This window comes from Rutidosis leptorrhynchoides, chromosome 2, assembly GCF_046630445.1.
Source record: "Rutidosis leptorrhynchoides isolate AG116_Rl617_1_P2 chromosome 2, CSIRO_AGI_Rlap_v1, whole genome shotgun sequence".
Lineage (NCBI taxonomy): Eukaryota > Viridiplantae > Streptophyta > Magnoliopsida > Asterales > Asteraceae > Rutidosis > Rutidosis leptorrhynchoides.
The window spans coordinates 711,034,959-711,045,544 of NC_092334.1; the positions used below are offsets into that span (position 1 = coordinate 711,034,959).

The 10,586-nt window shown below is 34.3% G+C and overlaps 1 protein-coding gene and 1 pseudogene across 1 annotated transcript; both read left to right on the forward strand.

Annotated features, from left to right (window-relative positions):
• The first annotated feature begins 457 nt into the window (after positions 1–457).
• LOC139894700 (probable GTP diphosphokinase RSH3, chloroplastic) lies at positions 458–4,602 on the forward strand (annotated as a pseudogene).
• Positions 4,603–5,298: 696 nt separating this feature from the next.
• Positions 5,299–7,679, forward strand: LOC139890467 (uncharacterized). The gene is made up of 5 exons (XM_071873344.1): positions 5,299–5,568; positions 5,699–6,124; positions 6,221–6,307; positions 7,354–7,421; positions 7,562–7,679. The coding sequence occupies exons 1-5, from the start codon at positions 5,299–5,301 to the stop codon at positions 7,677–7,679; spliced, it is 969 nt and encodes a 322-aa protein (XP_071729445.1).
• The last annotated feature ends 2,907 nt before the right edge of the window (positions 7,680–10,586 follow it).

Sequence of the window (10,586 nt, forward strand, 5' to 3'; positions counted from 1 at the left end):
ATATAAAAAGTAAATTGAACCATATATATAATTTAAAGATGTGCAATATATTAAATAAAAAATAAATAAAATAAATAAAACAATAATAAAAACCTAATATTTTTGAATAAACGAGTCGAGCTCGAGCCGAGTTCGAGCTTGCATAAATCCAGGCGAGCCGATCTCGAGCTTAATATTCAAAGCTCGAATTGAGCCGAGCTCGAGCTCAGTAAAATTCGAACGAGCCGAGCTCGAGCTCGAGTTCGGGCTCAACTAGGCTCGTTTACACCACTACTACTTCACACAAAAAATCACACCGTTAAGTATTAGAAAGCAACTCAAACCACCAATTCATGCCCCCAATCGCTACGCTACAAATAATCCTAGGATAAGCTCGTAACTTTTAAAAAAATGTTTTTTTTCTTCTTTCGAAAAAATAATTGTACTGTAAATGAAATCGTCCAAGCAGCAAAATATCATTTATATCGGTCGTTCATTTAACGACAAAGAAAACCCAGGAACGAAGAAACATCATCTTTATCTTCTTTGCAAATTCAATCTCGTATCATATGTATATCTACTGTATGTATATATCCTAATTCAAATTCCACTCAAACCATTTATAATTCTATTTGCTTGCTTCAAAAATCAAATCAAAAGATAGGGTTTTATAACATTGACAAATTTCACAAAATTCTTGTATTTGATCAATTATGGCTGTTCCGACTATTGCACTCTACGCAACTCATCATGGCGGTGTATACGATTTGGAATTGAGCGGCCGTTCATCGTCGCCGGCGACGGCGACCGTTTCGTCGTCAAAACAGACTGTCGGTGGTCTTTCGTCGCTATTTTCATCGTCTTCGAGCTTTTCCGCTAATGGATCTGATGAATTGCCGTCGAAAAGAGGCGGTGAAGATCTGAATTTAAGCAGTTTGTTTTCGTATTCGCCGTTCGGATCGTATTTGAAACAAGATCACGTTCATCAGAGTCCTGTTTCGGTGTTTCAAGGTCCCGTTTCTTCGTCTCCTGTTAGGTTTTCGCCGGAACGAGATGGTTTTCACCGGAAAGGAAGTTTTGTTACGCACGTGTTAAGCTCGTGTGTGGAATATGAGTCACGGAGCTCGCACGTGCCAAATAATACTTATAATTTTACCGAGGAAGAACTTACATTTATGATGGATGATGATGCTTGTTTAAATGAACTAGATCCTGAACCTTATGCTAAAGAGTTATTATTAAAAGCACAGCAGAAACACAAGGTGTTTAACGATAGTTTGGTAATCAAAGCTTTTTATGAAGCTGAAAAGGCTCACAGAGGGCAGGTATGAAGAATTGCATCATCAGGAATATTTGTTATTAATCATTTTTATGAGTTTTAGATTGATTACTGATGCAGATGCGAGCAAGTGGTGATCCATATTTACTAACATTGTGTGGAAACTGCAGTTTTGCTGGCTTCAATAGGTGCTAACGCAACGTTAGTTGCTGCAGGGCTCTTACATGACACACTTGATGATTCTTTTATAAGCTGTGATTATATTCTTCTAACTTTTGGAGCTGGAGTTGCTCATCTTGTTGAAGGGGTACTTATCTATCTACAGTATTACTTACTAGACCTATTTTTATTTGGTAAATGAACAAATAGGATGATGATAATCTCAACGAATTTCTTATTTCTGCTACTCAATTGTGTTGTCGCGTATTTTACCGTTTAAAGATGATTCTCTTTTGTTAACTTCTGACAGTTGTGGGACTATAAGTTTGATGTTTTAGTTACCATCAACAAGTCATTTTCTGATCACTTACTATTAAATTATGACTTCTTCTCTTTTGTTAACATAAAACCTTTTAATTTGTCAAGTTTGTAAATTCATAAATAAAAAACCATTTTTTGTTGTTAAACACCTAGATAACTGAAGGAGTTAAATTGATAGACCAAATTGAGTATCCGAGAAAAGAAACTGAGAGGCGGGGTACCTTTTTGTGTCCTTTGCCCGCTGTTATTTGCTGGATCTTGTGAATGTATCTGTTTGCATATTATACTTTTATTTGTCAGGCGATGTATCTGCAATTTTTTCAACAAAACGCTTCTTAGTTTATCATGTTGTAAGCAGGGTGAGTTATCTGTTTTCTTTGTGTCGTTTAGAAGCAAATTATCAATGCCTTGTGAAATATTGCGCATTTGCGCGCTCTTAAAGATAAGCTGGAATGATCTTCTGGATTCAAGTTGATATGTAGCAACTGCATCCCGGGCTCGTACAACATCTTCTTTTTTGTTGCTTACTATAGCTTGTTCAAGAGTTTCTGTTCCTTAAAATTTATGTCTCAAATGCGAATATGCTCTTTGATCTGTGTAGAATTAAGTTGTTTGTTTTGTTAGTCTTCATGTCTATTAGGTGTTTACTAGTGTTAGTTAATCTAGTTGGGCTTGGTTTTGACAGTTGTGTTTCTAGTTGATCTCTAAATTGGAAAGACTCGGATATTTACAGGTGTCTAAGTTAAGCCATTTGAGCAAGCTAGCACGTGAAAGTGATACAGCAAATAGAACAATGGAAGCGGATCGTTTGCATACAATGTTTCTTGCGATGACAGATGCCAGGGCAGTGCTCATAAAATTGGCTGATAGGCTGCATAACATGATGACTTTGGAAGCACTGCCTTTGAATAAGAAACAGAGGTTTGCAAAGGAGACAATGGAGGTATTTGCTCCTCTTGCAAACCGTTTAGGAATCACAAGTTGGAAGGACCAATTGGAAAATCTCTGCTTCAAGTACCTAAATCCAGAGCAGTATAATGATCTATCTTCCCAACTTATGAAATCATTTGACGAGGCAATGGTTACATCTGCTGCTGAAAAATTGGAGCAATCTCTCCGAGATGGTGCAATATCTTACCATGTTCTCTATGGGCGGCACAAAAGTGTTTATAGTATTCACTGCAAAATGCTAAAGTATGTTTATGCTCATTTTAATTGTGATGTGAACTCACGTTCGATCATCGATTTTACTTGAGATATCTGGGAATAGTATTCTTTTGTTGTCCAATAAGGGGTGGAACCTTTAAATCTAGAGTTGGAAAGAATTTGCAATATTGGGTAGTCTTCCGCTTAATAACGAATCATTTAGTAACACGATTACTTCTAAATCTATGAAAAAGGTGACTTTTTTTTCTATGAATTAAATAGGAAGTGTAGAAGGCCCTTGCACAGTCAATTTAATAAATTTGACCAGCAATGATATTGACTTCCCTTTTTATTGAATTTATTTATAGTTCCATACTCTCATATATGCTCTTATAATTTCAAGGCAACACGTTTTAGGGAACTACTACTGTTTGTTATTCGAGGTTTGTTCATCTACAAAGTTATACTTTATATATGAGTTTGACATTGAAAAATTTATGTCTAGGAAAAAGCTGGCCATGGATGAAATCCACGATATTCATGGTCTACGTCTCATTGTTGAAAATGAAGAGGCCTGCTACAAAGCTTTACAACTTGTTCACCAGTTGTGGTCCGAAGTACCTGGAAAGTTCAAAGACTACACAAAACGCCCCAAGTGTAACGGGTATGTGTTTGTGTGTGTGTGTGTGGATGCAGTGTTATCTTTTATTTCAGTGTTTTAGATTTTGAGGAACATATTTATGGACCAAAATTCTCAATTTAGGCATCTTTGTTTAGTTATATCTAAACTGTTCTTCTTAAATCAGGTATCGGTCATTGCATACAGTAGTAATGGGAGAGGGATCGGTGCCACTTGAAGTCCAGATCAGAACATTATCGATGCACTCACAGGCTGAGTTTGGATTTGCTGCACATTGGAGATACAAAGAAGGTGACTGTAAGCACTCTTCTTATGTGCTCCAGATGGTTGAATGGGCTCGTTGGGTTGTCACTTGGCAATGTCAGAATATGGGTCTAGACAAATCATGCTTTGGCTTCAATGAAGCAGCAATAAAGCGTCATCCTTGCACGTTTCCTTTCCATTCTGAAGATTGCCCACATTCATATAAACCTTGCTGCGGACCTGATGGGCCTGTTTTTGTTATCATGATTGAGAATAACAAGGTTAGTTAGTAGTTTGACAAATTGATAAATTTGCCATTTGTTTTCACACCCTTGTGTAAATTGGAAAATGTGGTGCATTTAGTCCAAAGAGAATAAATTAAAATGTGCGTTTTTTTTTTCTTCTTATCTCAGATGTCTGTGCAGGAGTTCCCGGCAAATTCAACGGTTAAGGATGTTCTAAACAAAGCAGGTCAGGGTAACTCTACATATGGGTTGTTTTCTGTAAAGGAGGAGTTGAGGCCACGGGTGAACCATGAGGCAGTTAGGGATGTTAGTTGCAAGCTGAAAATGGGGGATGTGGTGGAGCTAACACCAAGGATACCCGACAAGTCCTTAACGGAATACAGAGAAGAGATTCAGCGCATGTATGACCGTGGTCTCTCCGTCACAAAATCCAGCAGGAAGGAGACTGCTGGTGTTGGTTGGGGAAGAAGATAGATCCTTAAATAATTATGCACCTCCTTCCTTGATTCATGGTCAAAATGCATGTAAGAATATATATAGATGTAGACTCTAGATAGATAATGATTTCATTATTTCTTGTAAATAAATATAATATATATATATATATATATATATATATATATATATATATATATATATATATATATATATATATATGGCTGTACAGTACAGGTCTGTCATGCTTCCAATTGAAAAAAAATAAAAAAATAAAATTGAAATACAGTAGTCTTATTTGTTGAAAACTTGGGTTTCGTGTAAGTTACCCATATATATGTATGTATTCTTAACAAAAACTAAAACCATGTGACGTGGTTATAAAACTTCAATGAAACCAACGATCTACGTATATCAGATCTCCAAGTACCGTAATTACAAGCAAGCTGCGGACACATGATTATTTACTGTAACTACAAGACCATGTTCTAAAGTAAACTTTTAATTAATTAGGTGTTTGTTTTTTGGCGTTCACAAACACAGTTTGTGTTTCTGAAGATATAAGATAAAATAATGTCTTAGTTGCATATATAAAAACAAAGTTTTCATTATTCAGCATATAGACCTTCATACCACATCTTCTTTACAGATATGGTCCGCAGATCGTCAGACAAAAACATTTTAAAAAATAAACAGTAAACATATTGGAGACTTGTTGCACTTATATAGTTATATATATTATACTCCATATTATTTGTTGATGTTACTTGTATCGATCATCTATTCATCCGCACTATATATCCTAGCTAGCTAGCTTCCCAATTTCTACAAGCTGCTTCTTCTTCAGTTCAATGGATTCCTGGTCCTCACAAACCTCCTCACGACAACAACCTTCTTCATTATATGCATTCCTTAACCGATTTCCAGTCATCTTCACCGATACCATGTTGTCTCTTTACTTCCGCTACTGCGGCCTTTCCAAATCCATGGTCCACCTCGATGACAACGAAACCACAATGCATATCTGGGCAGTCAACACCCACAACCTCAGCCGCAACAAACCAAACCTCGTACTCATTCATGGATTTGGCGGAAATTCCAAGTGGCAGTTCATTTTTCAAGTAAGCTGTCAATTAATTATATTAACTCGCACACGATTTCAACCCATCAAACGGGCGCGAGCCTACTAATGTAGCAAAAAATATATTGTAGGTGTTTACACAAATTAATTAATACATAACTAATTAACAGGTACGTCAGTTGACGCAATATTTCAACGTGTACATACCAGATCTAGTATTTTTTGGGGAATCATACACTACCAAATCGGATCGTAGCATTAGTTTTCAAGCAAAATGTGTGTGCGACGTGCTCAAGAAAATGAGAGTGTACAAGTATTCGGTGTATGCAATCAGTTATGGTGGATTTGTTGCATACAAGATGGCGGAGGAAATGCAGGTGGTGGAGAAACTAGTGATTGTAAGCAGCGGAATTGTTTTTAAAGATGGCGATGATGATCGAAAATTAGATCATGTGAAAAAGACAGGGCGGAACGTGGTGGATTTGTTGGTACCCAAAACCCCTGACGATTTACGAATCTTGTGTCGGATGTCGATTCATAACTATAATATCATCGGTAACTTGTTTCCGGATTTCATTCTTTGGGGATTTATTCATGTAAGTTTATAACTAATTAATTATTACGAGTAATTATAATTATTTTCATTAATTAAAATGTACTTGCATGTTAATATTAAATTTCTTAATTTGTAGGTTGATTGTTGCAAAAAGGAGAAAGAAGAACTGGTGCATCAATTACTCAACGACAAACCCAACGTTGATCTTCATGTTCTTACCCAGGTTTTAACCATTGATTAAACTCAATAACTGTTGGTTTTTATCAACAGCTTAATTGGATAACATGTCAAAAAGAATTTTTGTAATTGAGTACAAACAAATCTAATCAAAATAAACATGATTAGCTACTGTTTTTTTTTTTTTTGAACAGTTATTGGATCACTCGAGGGGAACTAAACCACCCGTTGCGATCATCTCCCGTTTCGACTATGCAGATGCAGCGATAATAACCCCGCTCCATCGCTGCCCGGGAGGAAACTTTGAAACCGATCCAAGGGCACGTTCAAGTAAAACCCCTTCCCCTTTACCCCCAAACGATATAGAAAAGGTGCCATGAGTGGATACTTTATGGCAGGGATGAAATTGTGTTTTTAATATGTAGCCAACGTTCGACCTGATTTCCCCTAAAAGAGGCAGACCACCAACCGCTTGACCATATCACAACTTCGATTAACTACTGTTTATTCTGTATTGAGTGCAAATAGGTGGTAATAAAGGATTTGATCAAGTAATACAGTAATACATCAAACAAGATGATAATAATATATAATTATAATTATAATTTATAATAAATAATAACAATAATAAATAATAAATAATAATAATTATAAATTTTTAAATAATAATAATAAGAATGAGAATATATAAATAAATTAATTAATAACTTTAATAATAATAATAATAATAATAATAATAATAATAATAATAATAATAATAATAATAATAATAATAATAATAATATACTATAAAAGTTAGAAGCACTTAATTATACATTAATGAATCTGGATAATTTAAAGGAATTAGTGACCATCTCTATAAAATAAAATGAGTATAATATTATTAGAGTAGATGGATCCGTGAATAAGTTTCAACAAAGTTTCTTGAACTGACCTTTTATTATCTTTTATACTGATACTGATTACGTCAGTATTTTAATCCAAGCACATTCTCCTAAGTGTTTTTATTTATTATATATATTTAATTTGTAATTTATTATTATTATTATTATTTGTGACATATTAGTTTGTTTTTGGTATATTTGTGTAAAGGAAACGCTTCTGGTGTGGGGTGAAAAGGATAGTGTGTTTCCAGTTGAATGGGCATATCAGCTACATAGGTATATTTTATATGTTTTCTATTTCTTAGTTATTACTCGTATTACAGTAGTACTGTAATATTTTTGTACTATTATCTAGTTAATATTTAATACTACGTATTAGTTAAGAATTTAATATTTCATGTGATTAATTAAAGCAGGCATTTGGGTGAAAAATCGAAGCTGGAGATAATAAAGGAGGTAGGACATGCTATAAATTTTGAAGCTCCATACTCACTCAATCAATTAATCATATGTTTTGTGTTAGGCTCTAATTAATTTATTTATTTATCTTTGAGATTATATACTTTGAGGTATTTTAACTCTATAATTTAGTTTTGAGGCCATGCAGAACGACTTTTTTTTATGCTAATCAAGTTCGTATGTTGTTTCCCAAAAACTATATATAAAAAAAATAATAAATAAAAAAAAATACTCGTATATTAAAAAAAAAAAAAACTCATTAAATAAAATAAATATGAATAAAGAAATATTGGTATTTCTGTCTTTTTATAATTTTATTCGATCAATTTATGGGTCGAATTTCAGTGGGGCTCATATGTCAAAACTGATTAGTACTCCATTGTTTATCAGCACTGGACTGGACAAGACTTTGTTGGCTGGCTAAGTTTGCGACCCATAAAATGAGATTATTTATTATGACCGACTGAAGTAACAACAAAATCATGGAGGAACATCACATTGCAACGGAATTAACAAAATCTTAATTGATTCACCTAATAACATCCTAAATAAATTCAGTTGCAAAACAAAATCAGAACATTCATCCATCTATAATTAATTAGAATATGAAAAAAAAATTAAAACTTTAAAAAAACTGTCCTCGATTGTGCCATCAAATAAATTAAGCTTCCTAACTATACACACTCTGTCTGTGTGTCTGTTAAGTTAAACTCTCCCACTATCTCATTTGACTATGTCCAGTTGGTAATCATCAAACACCTGTTCAAGTAGCTGCTTTTGAGAAGGGACTGAGTGAGGGTTCAGCTGGTCTCAACTTGGGGAAGGCGGGCGTGATCAGTGAGTGAGTTGGGTCCAAATTGGTTTCGTGGGTATGTTTAGAGTTGCGCATATTTGATTCATAATATGAGTTCTCCAGCAGTCCTCTTATCTGAATCAATGTTATCTGAATGATTTACATACATTTAAAATAATGAATTCAAAAGGCGAGTAACTATTTGCAACCAGTAAATGAAGCTGGGTGGACCCAAAACACTTTTTGTCCAACTTGTTTTTTTCATTTTATTTTTTGTTTTTGATTTTCATAAACATTTATAAATGTTAAGTGTGTCAAATATGATGACTACACAAAGTATATGTTCTCAGATTAAATATCAACATTTCGACTTAAATGAGTTAAAAAGGTTATATACATTAACAATACACTTATGGTGGCGTTCAAGGCATGTTGACACCCCTTGCCAGTTGCCACTTTGCCAATTATCTTGATATTACCTTTTAATCCATTAGAGACTTGAAAACGACACAACTCAAACCATTCTTCATTTCTTCATAAGTAAACAAGTCAAAATTGCCACTTTGTTATAATTCAGTAGGCTTATAACTACCTTTAGTGGTTTGATTCTTGATGTTATAATTCAGTAGGCTTATAACTACCTTTAGTGGTTTGATTCTTGATTAAGAATGCTAATAATGAAGTGTAAGAACAAAGATGATAATGGAGAGAAAGAAAGAAACACTTTGTAAGTGTGAGAAAATGGTGCAAGTTTAATGCTTGCATTCATGGCTATTTATAGCAAAAATATCACAAGTTTAGGTAATACAATAATATTACTTTTGTGTATCAATAATTGACTATCCATTTATATATATATATATATATATATATATATATATATATATATATATATATATATATATATATATATATATATATATATATACACTCCTCCTTAGATAGCAATTTTGTTTGTTGAAGATCAACTATAAGTTACTGCCTCGTTAAAAACCTTGCTAAAGAAAATTCAGTGGAAAAAAAACTTTAGCTAAGGGAAAAAGAGTGCAGCATGGAGTTGACTCCCCCTCAAGTAGACATCGCTTCAGTTGTTACATCTTTTGAACATGTCTCATACCAATGTTATGAACGTGTGTTCTGAAAATAGCAGTTGGAAGTGCTTTCGTGAAAAGATCAGCAGAGTTTTTGCTGGATTGAACATATCTCATTTCAATCTCGTTGTCCTTAATGAGATTTTGAGTGTATGAGAAGAATCTAGGAGGTATGTGTTTGGTTCGGTCACTTTTGATATACCCTTCTTTCATCTGTGCTATGCAAGCTGCATTATTTTCATAGATAATTGTTGGACTTTTATCGCGTTCTAGTCCACAAGAATCAGTAATGATTTGTGTCATTGATCTCAACCAAAAACATTCCCGAGTAGCTTCACGTAATGCAATCACTTCGGCATGATTTGATGATGTAGCAACAAGTGTTTGTTTTTGAGAACGTCATGATATTGCATTACCTCCATTTAGAAATACTGTAAGACCCGTGTAATTATATTATATATAATGCTTAAATAGTAAACCGGGTTGTGGAGTTTTGTTATGTAGTTTAAAATGGAAAAGTAGCTGGAAACAGGGGGTTGCGCGCCGCGCAAAGGGAGGGCGCGCCGCGCAAAACGCTGGTGACAGCTCTCCTTGTTTTATTTAATTTAAACGATGGGCATTTCGGTAAATTCACTTCAAGGCCGGATTTAATGCTTGGATCAGTAGTTTGGGAGTTCAATTACTCCCTTGTTCACCAACCTTATCCTCCCAATTCATTTTAGTGAGAGAGAGTGGGATATTAGAGAGAGAGATCCCATTTTGAAGAAGAAGAAGGAGGTTTCTTGCTAAAGTTCAAGTTCTAAAGTTGTTCATCTACTTCCTAGCTACATTTTGATTGTGGTGGTAAGCTCTAATCTTGATTTCCTAGTATAATGTTGTGAAAGGGTTAGAGTTAGGGTTTATGGTGAACATCAAACCCATTTATTAGTGATTATTGGGTGTTTTGGGTAAATTGGGTCATGTAGACTCAATAATGGGTTAGCTAGGGTTTTAAAAGTGTTAATTGATGTTAAGAAACCCTAATTGGCTAATAATTGGTTAGAACACTTGCTTGATGTATAAATGGGTGCTATTTGGGTATAGATGACCCAAAATGAG

Bases quoted from the DNA above. Each gene is read 5' to 3' on its own strand.
- LOC139890467 (XM_071873344.1), top strand. From the start codon at position 5,299: ATGGATTCCTGGTCCTCACAAACCTCCTCACGACAACAACCTTCTTCA. The intron at 5,569-5,698 runs GTAAGCTGTCAA...ACTAATTAACAG, and splicing joins AGTGGCAGTTCATTTTTCAA to GTACGTCAGTTGACGCAATA. The intron at 6,308-7,353 runs GTTTTAACCATT...ATTTGTGTAAAG, and splicing joins ATCTTCATGTTCTTACCCAG to GAAACGCTTCTGGTGTGGGG.